The sequence below is a fragment of the Pogoniulus pusillus genome, chromosome 21 (assembly GCF_015220805.1).
Source record: "Pogoniulus pusillus isolate bPogPus1 chromosome 21, bPogPus1.pri, whole genome shotgun sequence".
In the NCBI taxonomy this organism is placed as follows: Eukaryota; Metazoa; Chordata; class Aves; order Piciformes; family Lybiidae; genus Pogoniulus; species Pogoniulus pusillus.
This window is the reverse complement of record NC_087284.1, coordinates 10,727,586-10,753,101: the sequence shown is the minus strand read 5'-3', so window position 1 is coordinate 10,753,101 and position 25,516 is coordinate 10,727,586. Positions and strand designations below refer to the sequence as shown.

The 25,516-nt window shown below is 44.5% G+C and overlaps 2 protein-coding genes across 19 annotated transcripts in view; one reads left to right on the top strand and one right to left on the bottom strand.

Moving 5' to 3' along the window:
- ELOVL2 (ELOVL fatty acid elongase 2) overlaps positions 1-14,146 on the top strand; it is a 56,523-nt gene extending 42,377 nt beyond the window's left edge. The window contains exons 5-9 of the mRNA XM_064160918.1: positions 2,846-2,923; positions 3,901-4,072; positions 7,151-7,275; positions 9,853-9,987; positions 11,485-14,146. Of these exons, the coding sequence (XP_064016988.1) occupies positions 2,846-2,923; positions 3,901-4,072; positions 7,151-7,275; positions 9,853-9,987; positions 11,485-11,613 (639 nt within the window). The 3' untranslated portion in view covers positions 11,614-14,146. The remainder of the gene's footprint in view (positions 1-2,845; positions 2,924-3,900; positions 4,073-7,150; positions 7,276-9,852; positions 9,988-11,484) is intronic.
- Positions 14,147-18,747: 4,601 nt separating this feature from the next.
- Positions 18,748-25,516, bottom strand: part of SYCP2L (synaptonemal complex protein 2 like) — a 36,836-nt gene continuing 30,067 nt past the window's right edge. For 15 of the 18 annotated variants that reach the window (XM_064160901.1, XM_064160902.1, XM_064160899.1 and 12 more), the window contains 4 exons: positions 21,951-22,050; positions 21,817-21,875; positions 21,317-21,420; positions 18,748-19,058 (listed from right to left, as the gene is read on the bottom strand). In XM_064160901.1, coding sequence (XP_064016971.1) covers positions 19,024-19,058; positions 21,317-21,420; positions 21,817-21,875; positions 21,951-22,050 — 298 coding nt within the window. In that variant the 3' untranslated portion in view covers positions 18,748-19,023. The remainder of the gene's footprint in view (positions 19,059-21,316; positions 21,421-21,816; positions 21,876-21,950; positions 22,051-25,516) is intronic. The other 3 variants (XM_064160903.1, XM_064160917.1, XM_064160916.1) reach the window with 2 other exon arrangements.

Genomic DNA, 25,516 nt, shown 5'->3' with positions numbered 1-25,516 from the left:
GCTATCAACCTCTGCTCTGCTTTTACCCCTACACATCACAATGTTACATCTCGGAAATTCCTTGAAAGGCCTGTATTTCTTATCCCAAATTCCTAGATTTGGGATAAGAGTGGTCAAATAGGAGAGAGACCTGAGGACACTGGTCTGGATGAGGCACTTAGTGCCATGGTCTAGTTGATTTGATAGGGCTGGGTGATAGGTTGGACTGGATGATCTTGGAGGTCTCTTCCAACCTGGCTGATTCTGTGGTTGACAGGTTACTGAACATGAGCCAGCAGTGTGCCCGGGTGGCCAGGAAGGCCAGCGGCATCCTGGCCTGCATCAGGAATGGTGTGGCCAGCAGGACCAGGGAGGTCATTCTGCCCCTGTACGTGGCAGTGGTTGGGCCACACCTTGAGTACTGTGTCCAGTTTGAGGCCCCACAGTTTAAGAAAGACGTTGAAGTGCTTGAACATGTCCAGAGAAGGGCACCAAGGCTGGTGAGGGGACTGCAGCACAGCCTTGTGAGGAGAAGCTGAGGGAGCTGGGGGTTCAGCCTGGAGAAGAGGAGACTCAGGGGAGACCTTAATGCTTTCTCCAACTACCTGAAAGGAGGTTGTAGCCAGGTGGAAGTTGGTCTCTTCTCCCAGGCAGCCAGTGACAGAACAAGAGGATATGGTCTCAAGATGTGCCAGAGCAGGTTTAGGCTGGATGTGAGGAAGTTTTTCACAGAAAGAGTGATTGGCATTGGAATGGGCTGCCCAGGGAGGTGGTGGAGTCACCATCCCCAGAGGTGTTTAAAAGGAGACTGGATGAGGCACTTAGTGCCATAGTTTAATTAGAAGAGTAAGGTGGTAGATTGGACTTGATGATCTCAGAGGTCTTTTCTAACCTGGTTAATTCTGTGATTCTGTGAAAATAAAAGGAACAAATCCAAAATAGAAGGAGAACTGAAAAGTCTGTTTTGTTCTGGTTTTATAATGGTTGATATCAGGAAGATTTGTTTTGTAAGTGTACAAGTGTAAAAAGACTTGAGCAGCAGAAGGTCTAAGTTTTAACAGTGTGGGGAAAGGTTAAAAAATGCATAGATCCTGACTGCCCTCACAGAGTGGTAAGGCTGGGAAGGGACCTCTGGAGATTATTTAATCCAACACCTCCACTAGAGCAGGGGCACCCAGAGCAGGCTACCCAGGATTGCCATGTCCAGGTGGCTTTGGAATCTTTTTGGGGAAGGAGATGCCACAGCTTGACAGTCTGCTCCCATGTTCCAGCATCCTCACAGAAAAGACCTTTTCCTCTCATTTAGATGAAACCTTCTCTGTTCTAGTTTGTGCCCATTGCTTCTTGTCCTGTCTCTGGGCATCACTGAGAGCCTGGCCCCATCCTCTAGCCCTTTATCAGTGCTTATAAATAGCTGAAGCATAAGATCCCCTCTCAGTTTTCTCTTCTTCAGGTTAAATAGTCCCAGGTCTCTAAGCCTCACCTTATAAGAGACATGCTCCAGAGCTCTCATCCTCTTTGTAACCTCCACTGAACTCCCTCCAGTAGAGCCCTGGCTCTCTTGAACTGGAGAGCTCAGAACTGGACACAACACTCCAGATGTAGCCTCACTAGGGCAGAGTAGAGAGAGAAGAGACCTTCCCTTGACCTGCTGGTAACACTTGAAATGTGTTTGAATTTTACCATGAACTTCTGCCTAATGACATATTAATAGGTTGTAGTAAATTACTGTTTAGTCTTGTTAGTTGTTCACAACTTAGTGAATGTAATCTCTACTTAGAGAAGTAATCATTCTACAACAAAAAGGATCAGTATTTCAGGTGATAGCTTCCTTTGAAATAATTCTTTAAATGAGGACAGAAAAACTGCCTTAACCTTAGGAGAGCTAAAGGAAAAGTGAGAAACCAGAAGAGAATAGGTGCACTTAGTTTGGAAGAAAGGAAAAGTGAGGGAGAAAAAAAACCTTAACAGCATAAGGTCAGGGTGCAGTGCAAGACAAACAAATGTAAGAGCAGGGCAAACAGCTTTTCTGAGCAGAAGAGGGTTAAATTCCCAGGTGTTCTTCTATCTTAGCCAAATACTTTGTTTTGAAAGGTGAGGAGCTGACTTAGCTATCCTTGTCTGCAGTTATTCTAGCTGGACACTTTGTCTCTGCTCAGTTTTCATGGTCAGAGATCTGTTTTTTTCTACTGACCTTTCTGAGTTCTGCATTTAGGAAGAACATTTAAGCCCACTCATCAAAAAGGCAGCACTCTCTCCAGGCAAATTGCAAATATTCCAAATGCCTTCCAAGGCTTGCTTATTTTCCAGCTGCTGGTCTTTCTTTTGCCCTGGGACTAGGGGTAATACCTTGTTGTTTCCAGGTTCTTTTCTACAGAGCTGCTTTCCAGCTGCTTAATCTCTGGTGGTCACAGGATCACAGGATGTGATTCCACAACCTCTCTGGGCAGCCTGTTCCAGTGCTCCATGACCTTCACAGTAAAGAAGTTCTCCCTCACGTTGAGGTGGAACTTCCTGTGCTGTAGTTTACATCCATTGCCCCTTGTCCTACCACAGGGAGCAACTGAGAAGAGTATGTCCCCTCCCTCTTGACCCCCAGCCCTTAGGTGTTTATAATCATTGATTAGATCCCTTCTAAGTCTTCTCTTCAGCAGACCAAAAAGCCCCATGTCCCTCAGCCTCTCCTCATAGGACAGTGCTCCAGCCCCACAGGTACATGGGCTTATTCCTCCCCAGGTGTAGGAGCCTGCAACTTGCCCTTGTTATGTTCCTCTCTGCTCAACTCTCCAGCCTGCTCAGTTTTTGCTGAATGGCAGTGCAACCCAGCACTTCTCTGCTTCTATAATCACTGCATTTTCTGTTCCAGCTCATCCTTGCCACGTGGGAAGGAGGCTACAACCTGCAGTGCCAGAACCTTCACAGTGCAGGGGAAGCTGACATCCGGGTAAGAAGCAGCAGCAGCTCAGCCTGGCTATCATACAAGAAACCAGGAGAAAAATCAATCATCTAAAAATGCAGCACTTGTTGGGTTCCAACTGCAAACTGATTCAAGCCCAACTCTAACACTCAGAAAACTCAAGAGACATCCTGCTGAATTATCTCTAGTTTCAACCCTTATTTCTGCATCACAGAAACTCCATGTATTAACTCTATCATTCCCCCACTTCAGGCTTCATTTCCAGATAGCATTAGAGCTCAAAGGAAGAAAGATTGGATACCTTACATCAGTTTGCCAAGTCCTCAAAATTTGTCTGTGCACTGGCAAGGAATTTTTTTTTAAAAAATCAATGAATGACCTTTTTCAGTCAATGAGATATTTTCCCCTTTAACTATCTCAGGACACATCATAGAGTCATAGAATGAAGCAGGTTGGAAGAGACCTCCAAGATCATATAGTCCAATCTATCACCCAGCCCAATCCAATCAACTAGACCATGGCTCTAGGTGCCTCATCTAGGCTTTTCTTGAACACCTCCACATCTCTGACCCAATATCTCAACTCCAGAGGAGGGTTTAGCTCATTGTGTTGAGTATCAAAGTTGAATTGTTTTAAGAAGCAGCTGACAGCAAAACCTGTTCAGTGCCAAGAAAGTATAAATGAAAAAAAAATACACAAAAATCCCATGCAGCTACCTTTGATGAAAAAAAAACAACATAATTAGAAAACTGTTCAAGTTTCTGTTTCTTAATGTAGATATTTATATATTTATGCCTTACATAAAAATGATGCTTTCTTTTTTTCTAAATTGCCTCATTCAAAAGAGGAGTAAAATTGAAGTAAGAGCTTGTGCTCTTTCTTCAGTAGAACATTAATATCTTTTGGGAAGCTGTGTGCCCAGGAGGGCTGGTGAAGCACAGCAGTATTTAAGCCGTTGCATGGACAGATATTGATCTCCTGTTCTTTTGTTCTTCCTCTTACAGGTAGCTAAGGTGCTGTGGTGGTATTATTTTTCCAAAGTAATTGAATTCATGGACACTATCTTCTTTGTGCTGCGAAAGAAAACCAGCCAGATCACTTTCCTTCACGTGTATCACCATGCCACCATGTTTAACATTTGGTGGTGTGTTCTGAACTGGATACCTTGCGGGCAAAGTAAGTCTGTGTTTGCTTTGTCACCTGGGGGATAAAGTCACCTGCAGCTGGAGGAGAATCCCATCACCAGGCAAAGCAAGTGTGGCACTGACAGCCCACTGCCATAATTCACAGCCAGACAGATGTTCTCTTACCTCTTCCAAAAGGGGTAAAAGAAAAATGCTTACACTAAGGAGTGGATAGAATTGGAGAGTTCAAATGGAAAGGCTGTTCATAACGCATACAACAATACAGAATCACAGAATCTCAGAATGTCAGGGGCTTGAAGGGACCTCAAAAGCTCAACCAGTCCAACCTCCCTGCCAGAGCAGCATCACCTATGGCAGATCACACAGAACCACATCCAGACAGGTCTTGAATATCTCCAGAGAGGGAGACTCCACAACCTCACTGGGCAGCCTGTTCCAGCGTTCTGTCATGTTCACAGTGAAAAAATTCCTCCTCATGTTTCCATGGAACTTCCTATGCCTCAACTTCCACCCCTTGTCCTGCCATTGGGCATCACCTAGCAGAGCTTGGGTCCATCCTCCCGGCACTCACCTTTACATCTTTATAAACGTGAATGAGATCACCCCTCAGGCTCCTCTTCTCCAAGCAGCACAGCCCCAGCATGCTCAGTCTCTCCTCATAAGAGCAACGTTCTACTCCCTTAATCATCTTCGTGACTCTGTGCTGGACTCTTTCAAGCAGTCAAAGCATCTAAAACACTCAAAATCCATAGTCCTCCTTGGCCACGGTTCTCCAAGAACCCCTTAAGCCAAAGCTTCACACCAACCTCCCTCTAAACCAGACCACAAACCCAGGCCTTCAATGCTCCCCCTACACCTTATGCCTCTCTAACCCCCATACCAAATCAATGTGATGCAGCTAAAAGTCAGCTTGGCAGCTCCAGGCTCCAACTGGCAGCATTACAAGGGTCTAACCAGGCCTCACTGGTCTACCTCCTGGACACTCTGGACATCCTGGAGGTCTGTGACTTCATGGTTCTTAAAGACACCCAGCCTCAAGCTATCACAACATTGATAACCTTTCAGAATTCCCAAACAGTAAAATTGAAAGCCTAGTTAAAAGTTCATAACTAAAAGTTAACAAATGTGAGTGTTAGGCTCTAGATTTTCACTTAGCTGCCACAAGCCCTCAGATTTACTACTCAGCAAAGCACCTTTAGACAAGGCAGCACTGAGCAGCACACAGAGTGACCACATACAGATCTACTCTAAAAATACATTTAAGAGAAACTCATGACACCAGTAAACTTGGTGCAGTCATGACAAAATGAACTCAACAACAGTTCTACAGGTTTGCTGCCTTTGTGCCTCAGTAATTATGAAGTAGTTAATCAGTGGAAAATCAAAACAGTTGGTGAGACCAACTCTAGACAATTCACAGAATCACAGAACCTTAGAGGTTGAAAGGGACCTCCAGAGACCATTGAGTTTAATTCCCCTGCCAAGGCAGGATCACCATAGGTAGTTCACACAGGAACGCATCCAGGAGAGTTTTGAAAGGCTCCAGAGAAGGAGAATTCTCTGAATTAGTATCTATTAAGAGTAGCTACTGTGGCAAGGGAGTCCTGCTGGACAAGTTCACCAAGAACCAGCAGTGTGTCCTCGCTGCCAAGAAGGCCAGTGGTATCCTGGGGTGCATTAAGAAGTTTGATCAGTAGGTTGAGGGAGGTTCTGCTCCCTCTCCACTCTGACACAGACCATGTCTCAAGTGCTGTGTCCAGTTCCAGGCTCCCCAGTTCAAAAGAGACAGGGAACTACCAGAGAGTGGAGGGTCATGAAGATGACAAGGTAACTGGAGCACCTCTCTCAGAAGGAAAGACCTAGGCTTAGGGGTCTTTAGCCTGGAGAAGACTGAGAGCAGATCTTATCAATGCTTATTCTCCTAGGGGTCTTTAGCCCAGAGAATCATAGAATGGTTTAGGTTGGAAGTGACATCAAAGATCATCCAGTTCCAACCCCCCGCCATAGGCAGGGACACCTCCCACTAGAATAGGTCACTCAAGGCCTCATCCAGCCTGGCCTTGCACATCTCCAGGGAGGAAGCATCCACAACCTCCCTGGGCAACTTGTTCCAGTGTCTCACCACCCTCACTGGAAAGAGCTTCTTCCTAACATCCAGTTTAAACCTCCCCTCTACCAGTTTAAACCCATTACTCCTCAACCTGTCACTACCAGTCCTTGTAAATAGTCCCTCCCCAGCCCTCCTGTAGGCCTCTTTCCTTTACTGGAAGGCCACTACAAGGTCTCCTCTTCTCCAGGCTGAAAAGCCCCAACTCTCACAGCCTGTCCTCATAGCAGAGGTGAGGAGAAGACCGAGAGCAAATCTTATAAATTCTTGATATCTAAAGGGTAGGTGTTAAGAGGATTCTTTTTAGTGATGCCCAGTGATAAGACAAGGGGCAATGGGCACAAAGCAGAACACAGGATGTACCATCCAAAAGTAAAGAAACTCTTTGTTATGTTGAGGCTGGCAGCACCACAACTGACTGCCCAGAAAGTTGTAGAGTCTCCTCTGAAGAGGTTCAAAACCTGCCTGATCATCATCCTGGACAACCTGCTCCAGGTAACCCTGCTTTAGCGTGGGGGGTGGACTAGAGCCCCAGAGATGCCTTCCAACGTCCACCATTCTGTGATTCTGTGCATTATCTGGGGTAAAATGCTGGGTATTTCCACAGCAGGAGAACCACTGAAGGGCTTTATTCCAAATTAGATACCCTCACATGGTCATCTCCTCACACCAGGAATGTCTTTAGCAAATAACAGCAATGAAAAGACTTTTAGATTCACAGATTACATTGGCTTGGAAGAGCCATCTCAAAGGTTATCTTGGCCAACCTCCATGCATCCAGAAGGGGCAGGGCTAGATCAGGTTGCCCAGGGCCACATCAACTCTGATCTTGAATGTCTCCAGGGACAGGGCCTCAATCTCATCCTTGGGCAACTCTTTCCACTATGTTACCACTCTCGTTGCAAAGACTTACCACATGAAGAGATGATGCTAGCAATAATATCTTCTCTTATTCTTTAGCAGTTGGTACATGAAAGTGTTTTCCATGATGGATTTTCACAGGTTTCTTCGGACCCACTCTGAACAGCTTTATCCACGTGCTCATGTATTCCTATTACGGACTCTCAGTCATCCCTTCCATGCGCAAGTATCTCTGGTGGAAGAAATACCTCACTCAGGCACAACTGGTAAGGATCTATTTTGTTGCCATTTTCAACTGCTGGATAGCCTTTAAAATGCCAGAGAGGACAAAATGGATAACAGATAAACATTATCATTTGTAGAATTATGCCTGTTGCAATCCAAATGCAACAAAACTATCATACGTGAGTCAAAAGTGTCACCCAGGATGACTTCATAATGAAAATGATGCTCCCAATTTTTCTCTACAACACAGGAGAAACTCTGAAGTCTTTAAAATGTCATAAGTTTTGATCTCTTGCATTAAAAAAAATAGGCTTTTCTTAATCATCATGAAGGGGAAGCTCAACATGAGTCACCAGTGCACGCTTGCAGCCCAGAAAGCCAACTGTGTCCTGGGCTGCATCAAAAGAAGAGTGGCCAACAGGTCCAGTGAGACCCCACCTGGAGTACTGCATCCAGTTCTGGAGCCCCTGTTACAAGAAAGATATGGACATGCTGGAATATGTCCAGAGAAGGGCCACAAGGATGATCAGAGGGCTGAAGCTCCTCTCCTATGAAGACAGACTGAGAGAGTAGGAGCTGTTCAGTTTGGAGAAGAGAAGACTCCAAGATGACCTTGTTGTGGCCTTCCAGTATCTGAAAGGCGTGAACAAGAAAGCTGTTGAGGAACCTTTTAGGGTGTTGGTTAGTGATAGGTCTAGGGGGAATGGAGAAAAACTACATGTGTGTAGATTCAGGTTGGACATTAGAAAGTTCTTCAGCATGAGGGTGATCAGACACTCGAACAGGTTGCCCAGAGAGCCCCTGTCTTGGAGGTCTTTAAGACCAGGCTGGATGTGGCTCTGAGCAACTTGATCTAAATGTGAGGTCTCCCTGCCCATGGGAGGGAGGTTGGAACTGGATGATCCTTGAGATCCTTTCCAGCCCTGACAATTCTGTGATTTTATGACAAATAGATTTTTTTTTTTTTTTAAGTTATAAAAACTGTCTGATAGAGACAACTCCTTTCAGCTGCCCCTGGCCAAAACTGAGTCCATCAGCAAAGCACTTCTGTGATATCATATTTAATAAAGAGTAAACAATGCTGCTCAGTAGCTGAGAGGAGTGAGAAAGTGATAGAAACAGCCCTGCAGACACCCAAGCAGGAACAGAAGAGATGAAAGAGGTGCAGAGATATTTCTGCATCCCAGGGAGATGAAGCTGTCCTCTTGCAGCTTCCCCTGCAGCCCATGAAGCTTAATAGTGGAGCAGAGAGACACCTACAGCCCATGGAGGACTCCACAACAAAGAAGAAGAAAGTGCTCTGCCAGAAACTACAGCCCATGGAGCACCCCACACAGAAACAGACTCCTGGCAGGAGCTGGGGCATGTGGAGAAAAGTCCACGGAGAAGTTTTCTGATAGGTCTCACGGTGAAGCAGTTCACTCCTGAAGAACTACAGCCTGTGGGAAGGACCCACGTTGCAGAACTTTGTGCAGGACTATCTCCCATTACTCCTCATCCTATCATTACAAGACCTTGTAAATAGTCCCTCCTCAGCCTTCTTGTAGGCCCCCTTCAGATACTGGAAGGCCACTACAAGGTCTCCTCGAAGCCCGAAGAGCCCAAACTCTTGCAGCCTGTCCTCATAGCAGAACTGCTGCAGCCCTCTGATCACCTTTGTGGCCTTCTCTGGACTTGCTCTAACAGTTCAACATACTTCTTGTGTTGGAGGCTCCAGAACTACACACAGTACCCCAGGTGGAGTCTCCATCTCATGTTTGCTTTGTTTATTCCCATCTTTACTCTGTTAATGGAAACACCAGCCTACCTGAACTTGCCCTCCGACATCAGATTTTCATTTTCTGTTCAGGTTCCTAAAGATATTGCCTGGAGCCCTCAGTTTTCTTGAGCTTCTGCCCAACACTGTACCTGGCACAACATGGTCTGGAAAACAGAACAATTCCTATTAAAAAAAAAGAGCTTTCATTTTGCTAACTAGACCTATAAATTCATCTCTGATGCCTGCTGTGGTTTTTTTTTTTTATCTCACAGAAGTACTGTTTTAACTCTCACAATACATTCATAGGATCAGAAAGGTGCAGTTTTTAAGAGTACTCAAGCTTTCAAAGAACAAAACTTGATCACTGTGATGGGCTTGAGAAATGACCCTACAAATTAAATTTACCAGACCAGCTCAAACGGCTTGGAAGTAAGATAAAGCTGTAAATTTAGCTTTGCTGCAAAATACAAGTACAGCTTTTTTGGTAGGCCTCCTTCAGATACTGAAAGGCCACAATAAAGTCACTTCAGAGCCTCCTCTTCTCCAGACTGAACAGCCCCAACTCTTTCAGTCTGTCCTCATAGGAGAGGTGCTGCAGCCCTCCGATCAAAATTGTTTGTGCATTGCCTGTTTATCCCTCTCAGCAAACCAATGAAAACTAAAGACTTTACCATAATTCTTCTTTCATATCAGATGCTTTTAATTTATGTTATGCAATGACCTTTCAGGAAAGTCCTGGTTTCTCTTATTGGAATATTCCAATAAGCCTTAAACTACCACAGTGCTGCTGTTGTATCTCATTTGATCTAGCACTGAGGCTTTCTCAGCAAAACCCTCTGGCATGGTCTTTTCTCTGCAGATTCAGTTTCTGCTCACCATTGTGCACACACTCAGTGCAGCCGTGAAGCCATGTGGATTCCCGTTCGGCTGCCTCATGTTCCAATCTTCCTACATGGCTACACTGGTCATTCTCTTCATAAACTTCTACATTAAGGTAAGCAGTCTTTCAAGAGCTCTCTGACAGTGGCAGAGGTTGAAAAAGAACTTTTTGGAGAACAGTCTTTCAGAATCACAGAAACATCCATATATGAAAAGACCCTCAGGATCTCTGAGTCCAGCCTATAATCCTACTCCACAAGATTCACCTTAATTCATATCCCTAAGCACCACATTGATTAGTCTTGATTAGTATACTAAAGAATGACACATACAGTTACATCTTCAAGAGACGGTGACTCAATCATAACCACCTCCTCATTGCAACTCAGCCACACCTGTAGAGCAAGTCAGATACCACAGTCAGGAATCAGGAGGTCTGAATCTTCTCTGCTGGGCAACTTTTCCTCCCTCCCTGGAAAAAGGAAACAGGCAGCTTGGCCTTTGTAATACTTATTCCAACTTCTAGCAGAGACTGCTTCAGCCTGCCTGCATATGTACAGCTTCTGGTGAAAAGAGTTTAAAATCTCTTTTGAATTCAAGATTAGTAATACTGGTGAAGCACTGTCACCTACAGCACTGAAAATACTACAATGCCCTTAACACAGTCTGAAACTGGAGAGTTGGGCAGAGAGAAACTTAATGAAATTCAACAAGGACAAGTGTAGAGTCTTGCACCTGTGAGAGACCGACCTCAGGTATCAGTATAGGTTGGGGACTGACCTGCTGGAGAGCAGTGAAAGGGAAAAGGACCGTGGGTTCCTGGTGGATGGAAGGCTGACCATGAGCCAGCAATGTGCTCCAGTGGCCAAGAAGATCAATGCCATTCTGGGGTGTATTAGAAGAGCTGTAGTTAGTAGGTCAAGAAAGGTTCTCCTGCCCCTCTACTCTTCCCTGGTGAGGCTGCATCTGGAGTAGTGTGTCCAGTTCTGGGCCCCTGGGTTCAGGAGGGACATAGAAGTGCTTGAGAGCCTCCAGTGCAGAGCCACAAAGATGGTTAAGGGACCAGAACAGCTCTCTTATGAGGAGAGCCTGAGGGAGCTGGGGCTCTGCTGCTCGGAGAAGAGGAGCCAGAGAGATAACCTCAACAATGTTTATAAATATGTAATGGACGAGTGCCAGGAGGATGGAGCCAGACTCTGCTCACTGATGCCTGATGACAGGACAAGAGGCAGTGGATAAAACTGGAGGCATAGGAAGTCCATGGAAACAGGAGGATTTCTTTTTCCCCTGTGAGGGTGACAGAACACTGGAACAGGCTGCCCAGGGGGATTGTGGAGTCTCTCTCTCTGGAGATATTCAAGACCCACCTGGACATGTTCCTGGGTGATCTGGTCTAGGTGATCCTACTCTGGCAGGGGGGTTGAACTGGATGAGCTTTCAAGGTCCCTTCCAGCCCCTGGCATTCTCTGATTCTGAAGAAAATATATATGTCTGCACCAACAAAGACCTGACAGTTCCATTTTATAGTTAACCGTGAGCAGTGTTTGCTGGGGGAGGGGTGGGGAAAGCATTAAAGAAATCTGCAGACTTACTTTGGACTTTGCTTTTGTAGACATACCAGAGAGCACCTTCGAGGACAGCGACCAAGGAAACCTCTGCGACAACAGAACCTAAGAATGGTTTCCATAAGGACTACTTTGCTGCTGCCAATGGATTCCTGAACAATAAGAAAGTACAATAAGTAGAGTAATTCTTCTGGCTTTTTTTTTTTTCTAAAAAAAAGGATGAAAAAAAAAAAGAAAAAAAAAGAAAAAAGACTGAACGAGAAGCTTTAGCTTAAAGCTTGATTATGTTTATCAGTTCTTTCTACCAGACACTTAATGTACTGCTAGGTAGGTTTTAACAAATCAAATAGAGCTACTTTTCCTGTCAAAGGTCACCATCAGAACAAAGGAGGCAAAATTCCCTCTCATAGGAAAAACTTTCTGATCTCCAATGCTGACACAAAAACACCTTATCAAACACCAGATAGATACATCCATCAATGCCTTCAAAAGGTTAGGACTCCCTTTGGACTAACTCAGTAAGCAGGTGCTGGGCATGCAAGAGGTCTTGAGGCAAGGCTGTGCAGTGCACCCAGCTGCAGCCCAGGTCAGGATAAGTGTCACAGGTTAGAGTTGGGCTGGCCACTAGGGGGCTCCTATTAACCCATCTCCAGTCCCAAAAGGAAAAATATGTAAATAAGGGACAGAGATTGATGGATTAGGCAAGAAAACCAAAACTGCTTTAATGAAAGTAAGAGTAAAATGGAATGGATACAAATACATACAGACCAATACCAAACCCAAATCCCTGATGCAATGACATCACCACAGATACTCTGGGGAGGCACTAGAGAAGTCACAAAATAAGTTAAATTGATTCAGGAAAACATAGATCAGGATTAGCAATGGAATGGACAGAGACCTCTTCAATTCCTGGCCATTGCAGCCCTAAGCTTTATCCTGAACGTGATACAGATGGAATAAAATACCTTGTTGATTGGTTTAGGGCAACCGGTCCTCTCTGCTTCTCCCTGCAGGTATGACTTCTCAAATATACAGTAGTAGTCCTGTTCTAGCTTAACCTAGGACTAAAAAGAAGGGAAGAGGAAAAAAAAGGTGCTGAAGCCGTCCCTTTGGTCCTGTGGTAGCCCTCAGGAAATACATAAGACATTTGCACCATTGCATAGCTAGCAGGCAGATATGAACAGTACTTGTGAGTGGAACCTCACTGACACTGAGGTCGGACAGGAGCTTGCCATTTCAGGAGGCTGGGCTGGTAGCACTTGAGATTGCTTGGTGTGATACTTACAATGCAGGATACCACACAATGATCATAGAATTATTTTAGTTGGAAGCGACCTTTAAGATCATCAGTTTCAATCCTTAACCAAACATTACTCAGTGGGCACTAAATCACATCCCTCAGAAATTCATCTACATGTCTTTTAAATCCCTCCAGGGATGGGGACTCCACCACATGGGCAGTCTGTTCCAGGGCATGACAACCCTTTTGAGGAATAATTTATTCCTAGTACCAAATCTAACCCCTGCCTGGTAAAACTTGAGCCTGTTTTCTCTTGCCCTGTTATTTGTTACTTGGGAGAACAGACTGACCCCTACCTCACTAGAACACCCTTTCAGGTAGTCATAGCAAGTAAGGTCTCCCTCAGCTTCCTCTTCTCCAGGCTAAACCACCGCAGTTCCCCCAGCTTCTCCTCACAAGACTCATGCTCTGGACCCTTCAGTAGTTTTTTTGCCTTCCTTTGGGCATGCTGGAGTCTCAACATCCTTCTTGTAGTAATGGGCCCAAGTCTTAACATGGCTGTTGAGATGCAGCTTCACAGGCTCAAGCAGCACCAGGGCAGGTTTAAACTGGATGTTAGGAAGGCGTTCTTCACAGAAAGAGTGATTTGCATTGGAAGGGGTTGCCTAGGGAGGTGGTGGAGTCACCATCCCTGGAGATCTTTAAAAGGAGATTGGATGAGGCACTTAGTGCCATGGTTGAGTTTATTAGAACATGTTAAGTGGGGCTCAATTACCTGAAAGGTCTTTTCCAACCTGGTTAATTCTGTGATTCAATCCTGTAAAACTCACATTGTAAGGGACTAAGTTTGACTGAATGTGTTGTATGTGGCCCTAAGTAAAGAGAGAGCTTCAGAACTCAGTAGACATATCAGCTTGACACTGGAAACTGAAGTAAAAGTGGTGGGAAGTGGAAGAGCTCACAAGATAACACACAAGGCAACCAAGCGAACCATTTGCCCAAAACAGACCACAAAATGATGGTGTAAGCATGCATGGATTTTAGGCTGAGTGGAGTTCATAACCTCTTGATGGCAGAGCATGCATTTGACCACCGAAGTGGGCAGTGTCAACGCGCTAAAGTGCGAAGTTCACTATGGCAACCACACCCACAGATACTGTCTTTTGTTGAAACTTCACTCAGAAGTGAAAGAAGTGAATAAATGCCTTACTTGAAACAAAAAGGGCTGGGGAAAAAAAAGAAAAAAAAAGGAAAAAAAAAAAAAAAACAAACCACGAACAAACCAAGATGATCACTTTATAGATCCAAATCAGCCAGGAACACTGGAGTCAGGTATCTTTACAAATCTTCAGATCTGTCTTAACATCTTCAAAATGCTGCAACTTTGAAGAAAAAGAAACACTGACTTTTTAAAAACTGATTTTCCTGTAATACATAACACTGTAAATAAACAAATTTTACTATCAGCCTGTCTGCACTCATCTTTAAGGCATCTGATTGCTGGGAGTTGGTTTGTTGAGTCTGCTTTTACACTGGAAGGTTTTGAGAGCACTTACCTTAGACTGAGAAACAAAAACCTTAACCTCCCATATCACCTTTATCACTGTATCATTGCCTACATTCTCCATCACTTGTTGCTGCCCCAGCACCAGACAGAAGCAGCAACAACCTTCAGATCAGTGCAGGTGCCCTTTATTCCATGCAGATGCTCTTTATTACATACCTGTGTGAGCCAAGTCTATTAAATGCCCATGTCTCCCTAATGCATGGCAGTGCCTCATTTTACACCATCATATAAACACAGCATTAACATAATACAGATGTTGTACAGTCCTGGTTTGCCCCTGGGCCAGGTGGCCCACTATCCTCTCTCCATTGTGGAAGAAAGCCTGAAGCTGTGAGAGTGAAGACTGCTTACCCTGTACACAGCTCATTATTTTTCTCTCTTACATTTTTTCTTCTGCAATTCCCACAACCTTCACTTATGTGGCCATAAAGCTCCTCTGCAGCTTTTGAACAGTTATTGGCTGCACTCTGCCCTCCTCCTTGAGCAGATGGCATTTCTGCATACCATGCTTATATACACAGACATACTGATTAAGTTGATTTGAAACAGGGTTGTGCACTATGTGAATGCATCTTGTTTACACTTCACTATTTGTTCTATGGGGGAAAAAAGGAAAGTATCATATTTTACCAAATTAATCTTCTGGCACTATTCCAAACATGAGGACAGTACCAATCTTCTTTCTGGTTGTTGTGGGGCACTCCAAATCTCTCCTTTCCCCTTCACCCCCACCTCCAGAGGTTTTAATGGGGAGAAGGTGGCATCACAAAACTGCTTCCCCCTTGCAGGCTTGAAGGGGGAAGAGCAATAGTGCCCTTTTCCATACATGTACATACTCATAGGAAGGCCCATGCTGGAATGGGCTGGCAATTGGCTGGATTCTTTGCACACAGTACATATATGGCAGACACAGCATCTAGGAAGATTACAGAGTGAGGGGAAAAAGCTCATGGTTCCCGCTTTTGCACCGTTCTGTGCAGTTCCACTCTAGTTCAGCTCTCGCACAAGTTTATTCTGCTCTCCCACCAGTCTGCAAGTTCAGCAAGTCCTTAGGTACATTCAAGAGAGCTGCCAGTGGCACCTGGACCTGGCTTCTCTCAGACCACCCTATCCTGACTTCCTTCTCACTACCCTAAGCTGGGGAACACAGCAGCAGTTTGGCATTTTGCTTGCGCTGCTAAAGCAGTGTCTTTCCACGATCTTTGCCTCATGGAAGCTGTGTCTGAGACACTTTGGACTGTGGCAGGTCTTATTCTCATTGGACTTAATGGCACATGGATCCATGATTAGATATAGCTTGCAGTTCTAGAGGCTGCCTCAGGAAATTCAGCAGGAAGCATCTCTAAAGTTCTACTTCATCTCCATCAGTAAAATCTGCTGCTCCCTAGGTTCTCTGCTCAGCCTGATTTACAAGTGGGGTAAAGCTGTCCTGTAGCTTAGCTTGTTCCATTTTATGACTTTCCTAAAGTACTAAACTTGCCCATAAGCACCCTTGTGAAGATTTCCCAACCAAATTAAAACCTGTAAATAAACCTTAACTAGTTCTGTATATGCTTTGGGGGCAGGGCTTTTGGGAAAACAAAACAAGCACTTGGCACAGCATCATCCCCTGAAAGAGATATGGCATAAAGAGAGTAGGGGTTATAACAGAGTTTAGTATTAAACTAGGTGAGAGCTTAAAAAGCATGAAGCAGTTGTTCTCAACCTGATCTTGGTGTCTCACATTTCTTTGTGTACTGATGCACGGTTTTGGCCCTTCAGCACTCATCATCTTTGCTGTTCTGGTTCAGAAGAATAGGCTGAAAATTGAACTTTGTCTAATTACACTGAAAGAAATAACATAATAAATAGCTGCATATATAACACTTAAAACTCTGCAAGTGAGCAAGCAAAGGAAACCTGCTGAGGTCAGCTACCTACCTTCCAAAAGGAAATATTAACCCAGTTATAAGTCTGTGTTGCCAAGATACCCACCAAAGCCAAATGGACTTCAGACCATCAGGATGTTTCAGCTCAAATGTGCTGAACTGATGCAACACTGCAGGAAGTGGTATGAGATACCCAAAATCAAAGAGCCATTCATGCCTGCCTCAGACGGTGTCTCCAAACACAACTGCTACTGACTGCAAACAATAGAATCATAGAATGGTCTGGGTCAGAAGGGGTCTCCAATGGTCATCTGGTCCAACACCCTCTGCAGTCAGCAGGGACATCCTCAACTAGATCAGGCTGCCCAGAGCCCTATCAAGCCTCACTTTGGATATCTCCAGGGATGAGCCCTCAACTGGGCAACCTGTCCCAGTATTCCACTACCCTCATAGTAAAGAGCTTGTTCCTAACATCCAATCTAAATCTGCTCTTTAGTTCAGAGTCATTGCCCCCATCCTGTCACATGAGGCCTTTGTAAATGGTTCCTCTCCATCCTTCTTGTAGACCTTCTTTAGGTACCAGAAGGTTGTTACTAACCTCCTCTTCTCTGGGCTGAACAACCCCAGCTCCTGTCTTTGTAGCAGAGGTGCTGTAACCACCAGAATATTTTCATGATCCTCCTCTGGGCCCTCTCCATTAGGTCCATGTCCTTCCTATATTGAGGGCTCCAGAGCTAGATGCAGTAGTCCAGGTGAGATCTCAGTAGAGCAGAGCAAAGTGGCAGAATCAACTCACTGGATCTGCTGGCAACATCTTTTGATGCAGCCCAGAATGTGATTTGCCTTCTGGACTGCAAGCTCACATTGTCGGCTCCTGTCCAGCTTCTCACCCCAAGTCCTTTTCTGCAGGGTTGCTTTCTATCACCTCATCCCCCAGTCTGTATTGATAGTGAGGATTGTTCCAGCCCAGGTGCAGAGCCCTGCACTTGCTTTTATTCAATCTCATAAGGTTCACCTTGGAAAGACTATTCAGAAAAAGCAAAGTTTCCAGCACTTCCTCCCAGTTTAAACATTTCACAAACTAGAACTCCCTCAGCTGTTCTATATGAGGTAATATAAAAACTGCAGGAGGAGGAGATATATAAACTGTATGGCATCCCTATCCACTCTCTCATACCTATTACCAAAAGCAGCCTTTCAGAGTTCAGATTTTTCAATGAAACAGTTAAAAGTCAAGTGCAGGTGCATAAAACATGGTAATTTTTAATAAGAGTTCCTGCTTTCTCCTTTATCCACATCCTCCCAAGTGCTCAACACTCACCTTCAAACCTTTGTAGTGTCAATTTACACAAGGGTACAGTATGCAGTCTCATTTCTGTACATAACCTAACAAGGATACTTGGATGAAAATGGTTCCTGAACTTTTGCAGTCACAGGAGACACCAGGAAAAGACTCCAACACACATGAAGGTTGGGGAAACAACAGAACAAGACTTGCTACACATCTACCCCATTGTGCTGACAAACCTTAAATGCTTAGCAGGTCTAACTCAGCGAGCAAGGAAACTGTTAAACATCATCTCAGAAATGAGAAGCGCAACCATTATTGCCATAGTTTGAAAACCAAAAATCTTTAGCCCAGACAGAGCCACCATATCTCAACCTTCTCCTATTTCAAGCCACCCTTTGGGGCAGCACACTCCTTGGAGAGCAAGCTTAAAATGGCCAAGGCAACATCCACACCAGATGACTTCTGCCATCTCCAGACAAGAATATTTAAGATAAATGAACAAGCATCATCTCCACAAAGTTATGGGATGGCAACAGCAGCTTCTCATTGTTGCATGATCTTCTCAAGAAGGGAGAGTTTCAGCCCCTCAAACGGCATTAAGCGGTGAAACACTCCTACAGAAGCAGGCTTTTATCCTGAAGGTACATTGTGTGCAGGGAATGATTCCCTCCAACCCACACAGCAAGCTGCGGTCAGTTTTATAAGCAGACAGAGCTTGGAAGCATGCCACGTTTCCACAAACTCATCAAGATGCACTGGCATGTGTAAAGCCTGCCACAGCACTAAAGGCAGTTTGTGAAGAGCAACCCTGATTTATGGAACTCTGTCAAAGCAGCTGACATTAAAGAGCATGGCTTACTTGGTACTCATTTTTAAGAGATCTTTGATGCTACTTGTTCTAATCCTAACATTGTTCACTGTACTTTGAACTCTGCTAGAAGCCAGTAGTCACTGGCTTTAAAAATAATTTCTGCAGCTCCACTTTCCATTTTCTCTGCAACACTCCAAGTTTCTTGCCCTCCACAATCTCCAGTATGCCATCAAAATATTTGTGCAATATTCAGTATATCACTCTGGGCTTTGATCTCTGCAATCCAGAATTCAATGAATCCAGCTTCAACTCAGAGGTTCCTACAGTGCTGGATGCACAGGAGAGAGGTTACCCCTAAACCCCTGTACCCCAGCACCTTTTCCACAGGGACGCAGAGTGCATCAACCCAAAAGAGATAAAGAAATGGTTACCCTGTGCAAATGTTTTACTTAAAATAATTCATTAAATGCTTCTATGTTTTATGAAGAATACTCAAAGCCAATATATGCATCAATTTGGTGGTTAAATCATGCTATTTAAGTGATTCTTTTTATTTGCTATTTAATGGACACATCTTGCAGGAGAACTTCTTATCAACACAGAAGTCAAAACTGAACCACTCTTTTTTTTTTAAGAAAAGAAAAAAAAAACACTTAGCATCACTACTGCTTTCCTCCATTATTTGTTTTTCTTTCTATTTAAAAGAGGTTATCACCCTTCACAGGACTCTGTGCTGCATAGGTGCTCCGGTGTTAAGAGCTCTAACGAATCCAGGGTTTTGCTAGTCAGAAGGAACAACGAACACATCATTTTCCACTTCCTTCTTCACTGGGTGTTCGTGCTGCAGGGAAGGGGAATAAAAAAGGTAAAACATTTCCAAAAAGTTTGTTTAAACAAACATTTGTATTGCATTAGATAAACTGCAGAGTACGTGGCAGAACATTTAGATTCAGCTTCTAATTCTCTAAGTCCCACCCTGGAGCAAGTACTGCAGGATGAGCAACTTCCATAATGCAAATGCTCCTTCCTCAGCCCTATCCCTCTTGAAAAGTGTCCTGTGGCCTGGAAAAACTCAGGCTATCAGCTTTGTGCTGGTTTGAGGTTATTTGGAATATTTTAATGAGAGAAATTAGATCACTGGTTGTGAAAAGAAAACAATGATGAAGTCTGTATCATTCTCTGGTTTGCTGAGAGGGATAAAAAGCCAAAATATGAACAATCACTCTCGCTTGGGGCTGTATCACTGAATCTAATCACTTCCTCTTAACTCCACTCTAATCTCTCTCCTTGACTCTTGGCTAACAGAGAATAATGTTTTTTTTTCCTCTGTCCAGGAAAGTAGAGGGAGAAAGAGAGGGTAGTTTTGAGCCCCTTCTGGGCAGTCTTCTTTGTTTGGGAGGAAGGTTGGATTTCCATATTATTCCTTATTTGCATATAGTTGTGTATTGTGGCAGTTTGGGTATTAGCCACCCCCCCACCTCTAATGAAACCACCCAGACTAGACTCAACCAAACTGGAAATGAAGAATAAAGCTATATTTGCAGCTTAGCACAATAGACAGGCACATATACACAAATACATACAGTTATATACAAATTAAAAGTAACACAGCAACACAATACCCCTTCCAGAAATAATCAAAGTCTCCAGGAGGGCTCCCAACCCAAACCCCCCTTTCCCCCTTCCCCTTCCCCTCCCATCAGAAATAACCAGATCAAGCCACATGTACCTCATGATAAATCTGGAGATCTCAGGTAAGACATCAAAAAAAATGACCAGGAGGTTAGAGGAAAAAGGGGTTAAGTGAATTAGAGAGTTAAAGGCAGAGTCAGCCACAGAGAGCAGACCACCAGAAAGAAAGCATAGCCAGAAGTGAGAGCTAAAAAGTATGTGAGAAGTGAGTGTCTTATCTATATTTGGACTAGTTGCATTTCTCAACAGAAAACAGAGATAAAGATTACTGTTGTTTTTCTTTCTTCTCACAGCTATGGATTTAATTTCTCTCAGTATAATTCAGCCTCAAACCAGCACATGTATATATGCTTGTACATTTTGTTGTGCTGTAAATACAGCTTCAGCTTACTTCCAAGCCCTCTGACCTAGTCTGGTAAATTTCAATAGTGTGTGGGGCGGGAAGTTCCTAACCCATGTCAAGCTTTAACAACTAAAGATAAACAAGCACTTGATTTTCAACCTCTTTTCTAAAATTCCAGGCCCAGCCTACTGTAGTGGCCACAGACATAGCTGTCCCTTCAACACGGGGTGCTCGCTTCAGCAGTGAAGACTCACAGCACCACACTCAGCACAATCATCTCCTAGTCTTGCTACAGGAACAGCAAACCCCCGAGGTCACCAGCTCTACACACAAAAGCTGGAACAGCAGCAGTGTGATGGGCTGGGCAAGATGGGAGCTAGGCATTGTACTGAAGTTAGAAAGAGTATTCAGCTCATCCTACAAATGAAAACAATTCTGAAGAGTTTAAGAACTTGATCCTGGTCTAGCTGAGGATGTCCCTGATGATTGCAGGAGGAGTTGGATTGGATGACCTTCATAGGTCACTTCCAACCTGGACAATTCTATGATTCTGTGATCCCAGGTAAACTCATAAATTCAGTTTTAGAAATCAAGACAAGATGCTATCAGAGCCAAAAAAAAAAAAAAAAAACAGATGAGAGAAAGCATGCAAAAAGTTTAGCTACAGAGCTCCAAGCCACAGGATGTCACAGATGCACAACTCCAAGTGCAAGTGGGGTACATTGACGGGGGGAAATACATTAAGGGGAGAACTACATTAAGGGTCACTAACTACACAGAAACCAGCCTCCAAATGAAGGAATCCCCAATATACAAATCCATGAGAAGCAACTAGTACTTGATGGTTCTTATGCTTATCTTCTCCCTTAGGCAAATGCTGTTAGATCACTTTCCCTAACCCCTAGCAGGACAAATTCTGCATTCTTGATGCTCTCCCTACATCAACACCAAGGATCCCACGAAGAACTAGCTCATAGATCAAACCAAAGGTTTCCACTCCCAGGATTTCAGTTTCATCTTTTCCTTTCCAACACCTATCAGTCAGGCCACAGCCCAAAGCTCACCATCCACAGAGGGCTGCTCCTGCACGGCACATACCATTGCATTCTGGATGCTGTCAGTAGAAGTCTTGGCTGTTTCGCCCAGGGCTGAATCAACAGACTGAATTCTGGAAGACAAGTGAGCTTGGCTAGTTTGCCTGTCAAGTGTCAGTACTTACTGGTGAAACTCAGAGGCATTTACCAACACACCTGAGGATTCCTCTTTTGCAGTTTTTGCCCAGCATTTGTACCAACAGTGTCTTTTATACAGGAAAGGCCACCTCTTTCCATGTCCTCTGTCCCATATAGACATGATCAGAGGATGCACCTTGTTCAAGTGCCTGATGCAAGACCCTCCTGCACAGTTTCCCATGCAGACAGTCTCTCACTCTACAAACCTAGCCCAATTCAAAAACCCTCATGAAGCTGCAAATTATTCAGGATACTTTCTGAGCGATCAGTAAGGGTACCACCAGCCTTGCTTGTGCCTCTGACCAGAGGAATTGCAAGTACACAGGACATACCTTTGCTTTTGCAGGTCACAGAAAGAATTCAGTTTGAAAAGCTGCATGTTCCAGAAGTCCTAAGAAGAGTCCCAAAGGAAACTCCCATTAGAAGAGGAATTTCTGTGGGTTAGCACACAAGAAGTCATACACACCACTGCATCCTTCTCCATGTTTGCCAAGACTTGAGTTTCCTTCTCAAGACTAGAAAGCTCTTCAACCACCATCTTGTGGAAAGTCTCCAGTTTGCTCAGCCTAACAACGCAGAACAGAAACAAGTTTGAGGCTTCAGTATGCAATAGCACAAAGCAGATGACAACACCATCAGCATCAAACCTGCTTTTAGGCAGAAGCAAATGTTCTTGCTGAGCTACATGGTCCAATTTGTTTTCAGGTATGTCACAGAGCACAGAAATAGCTCAGGGGAGAGCATACAACAAGGTTCCCAGGGCAATATTTCACTGCACACTCTGCCAGCCTCCAAGGATTTAAGCAGAGAACTCTTCAGCTGAAGCCAGCATCTCAGCACAAACTGGCTCTGATGGGTTTTCCTAACACGGGTTTGAGACACGTATACAGTGCTGCCACATGATGTCTGCAATTTCTATACCTTAACCAACAATGTCCCTTTTTGCTTCTATTTGCCACCCTCTTCTTTCCCCTGACAATAAGATAACAAGCTGTCCTCTGATGGCAACTTTAGAAACTTGCCTTCTGAGGCAGGAGACATTTGGCATAGTTTTGTCCCAATCATCCTGCATCTCTGGCTGGCTCTGGGTAGTTAAAAAACACAAAAGCGTGGCAGCGGCTCACAGCCAAGACGGCCAACAGCAGCCTGGCTTGTATCATAGAATAATTTCAGCTAGAAAAGACCTCTAAGACCATCAAGTCCAAATGCTGAGCTTATGCTATCACAGCCATTAAACCATGTCCCAGAGTGCCAGGTCTACAGATTTTGTGAAGACCTCCAGGGAGGATGACTCCACCTTGAGGCTATTCAAATGCCTGACCATGCTTTCCATAAAGAAGTATTTCCTAATGTTCCATCTGAATCTCCCCTGGTACAACTTCAGGCCATTTCCTCTCATTCTATCTAGAAAGAAGAGACCAACCCCCAGGTCACTACAAGCTCCTTTCAGATAGTTGCAGAGAGCAGTGAGGTCTCTGCTCAGCCTCCTCTTGTCCAGGCTGAACAATTCTGGTTCCCTCAGCTGCTCCTCATGATGTCTCTTTTCTAGACTATTCACCAACTTCATTGTCTTTCTCTGAACATGCTCCAGCAACTCAATGTTCTTCTTGCAGTGAGAGGCCCAAAACTGAATACAGTATTTGAGATGTGGCCTCAGCAGTGCCAAGTACAGAGGTGCAATCATTTCCCTACTCCTGCTGGCCACACCAGCCTTGATACAGGCCAAGACACTATTTTCTTTCTTGGCCACCTGAGCACACTGCTGGCTCACATTCATGAGCTGTCGACCAGCATCCCCATGTCCTTCTCTGCCAGGCAGCTTTCAAGCCATTCAGCCCCAAGCCTGTATCATTACACAAAGTTGTCATGACCCAATTGCAGCACTTGGCCCCATACAACTGACCTTGGCCAATCAATCCAGCCTCTCCAGATCTATTTGCAGCACCTTCCTACCCCCAAGCACATCAAAAATACCACCCAACTTTAGTGTCATCTCTGCTGGATTGATTGGCCAAGGTCAGTTGTAGGGGGCCAGGTGCTGGGTGCCGCACAGAAGTGACCCCAGTACTGAGCCATGGGGAACACCACCAGTGACCGGCTACTTTGTCCTGGTAGGGCATAAATCCTGCAGGGCAGGTTTAACCCTGGCTCTCCTCCTTCTGTTTTGCAGGGATCTGGGAGTGAGTAGATGAGCAAACAGTAAAGCCTTCACCCCAGCAAAGCCTTAAGGGCTAGGGGGCTTATCACCTCGTGTCAGGTGTCTTGTGCTGCCCTCAACGGGCCTGTGCAGTCAAAAGAGGCACAAAGCTTTGAATTCATTGGCCAGAACAATGGTGCTAGTGCCTATTGGCCAGTTTGATTTCAAAATCAAGTATACAAAGGGTATATGATACGTATATGATTTAGAAACTGCGCCTTGCTACAGCAGCCTTGCTACAGCAGCCTTGCTACAGCAGCCTTGCTACAGCAGCCTTGCTACAGCAGCCTTGCTACAGCAGCCTTGCTACAGCAGCCTTGCTACAGCAGCCTTGCTACAGCAGCCTTGCTACAGCAGCCTTGCTACAGCAGCCTTGCTACAGCAGCCTTGCTACAGCAGCCTTGCTACAGCAGCCTTGCACGGAGCATCTCCTCGTTTGCAGCTCGTTAACAGGTGTACAAAGCTCACTCTAGCAGCTTAGCAGCACCTCCTCCCTCCTCTGCCTGAAATATTTGTATTTTACCCCGGGATCATTGCGAGTTTGAAAGCATCTTTCTTACAGGAGACTTACTCAGGGACCAAAAGCATCGTGGGTATATGCTGGAGAGAATGCCAAGACTCCACAGGCATTAGTTAGAATTTTTCCTGTTCTTGTGCTATTGTTTTCCAAGTTCTGGTTGATTAAACTGTTAAATTCTATGCAATTGCTTCTTGATGACCAAAAATCCAAATCCCCACGTTTTCAATATTAATAATAAAAATATAATATTCATACAGAAATTAATAGTCATAATTCCCATAACCAATTATTAATTCCTGACACACACTTAAGCTCTCTCACCACCACAGTTTGGGTCCAGACATCAAGCCAGTTTTTCCACCCAGTGAAACATCCATGCATACAAGCCATGTGCAGCTCTGCTGACTGTACTCTACTCCAATTCTCCAACAACTGAGAACTCTACCATTTCATCATCACTATGCCCAAGACAGCCTCTAGTTGTTTCATCACCCACAAGTCCTCCTCTGTTCACAAACAGCAGGTTCAGCAGGGTGCCTTGCCTAGCTGGCTCCCTCACCAGCTGTGGCAGAAGGTTACCCTCCACACACTCTGCTCTCTCTCTGCTGCCTCCCTGTACTCAGCCCTGGTGAAGCCGCACTTGGAACAGGAGGTTTAGGTTGGACTTTAGGAAAAATTCATTTCTAAGAAAGGCTTGTCAAGCCTTGGAACAGGCTGCCCAGGTAAGTGATTGAGTCCATGTCCCTGAAGCTATTTAAAAGCTGTGCAGATATAGTGCTGAGAGCTATGGTTTAGTGGAGACCTGGAAATGTTATGTTAACTCTCGGAATGATCTTAAAGAACTCTTCCAAGCAAAACAATCCTAGGATCAACTCTATCTTCCTCTGTAAATTAAAGTACTCTGGTTTTGTTTTGGGTACACAAGCTTCTCCGTGTGTCTAAACAAGTAAACTCTACCTATAGAGATTCTCTTGATAGCACGGATTTTGTACTTTAAGGGCCATTATTTCACACTACATTTGATCTAAATCCTGTACACTGAATGTGTAGTAGGTAGAGGCCTGAGAGACTTGTTCATGTCTTAAGCTGTGCCTATTTCTCTTACAATGAACCCATCCATCTCCTATCTGAGAAATCTGGCGATATGTAAAGCCAAAGGACCTTCTTAAAGCCTCATCCCTGTCTGTAAAGTTTACTTATTTCATGAACTTGGAAATCATCTACAGAAATGGCTCTGTAACAGACCTCTTCTCTTCTTCCCTGCTTCATTAAGTATATCAAGAGTCTGCCTTCTTTCTTAACACAAGTAGAAACA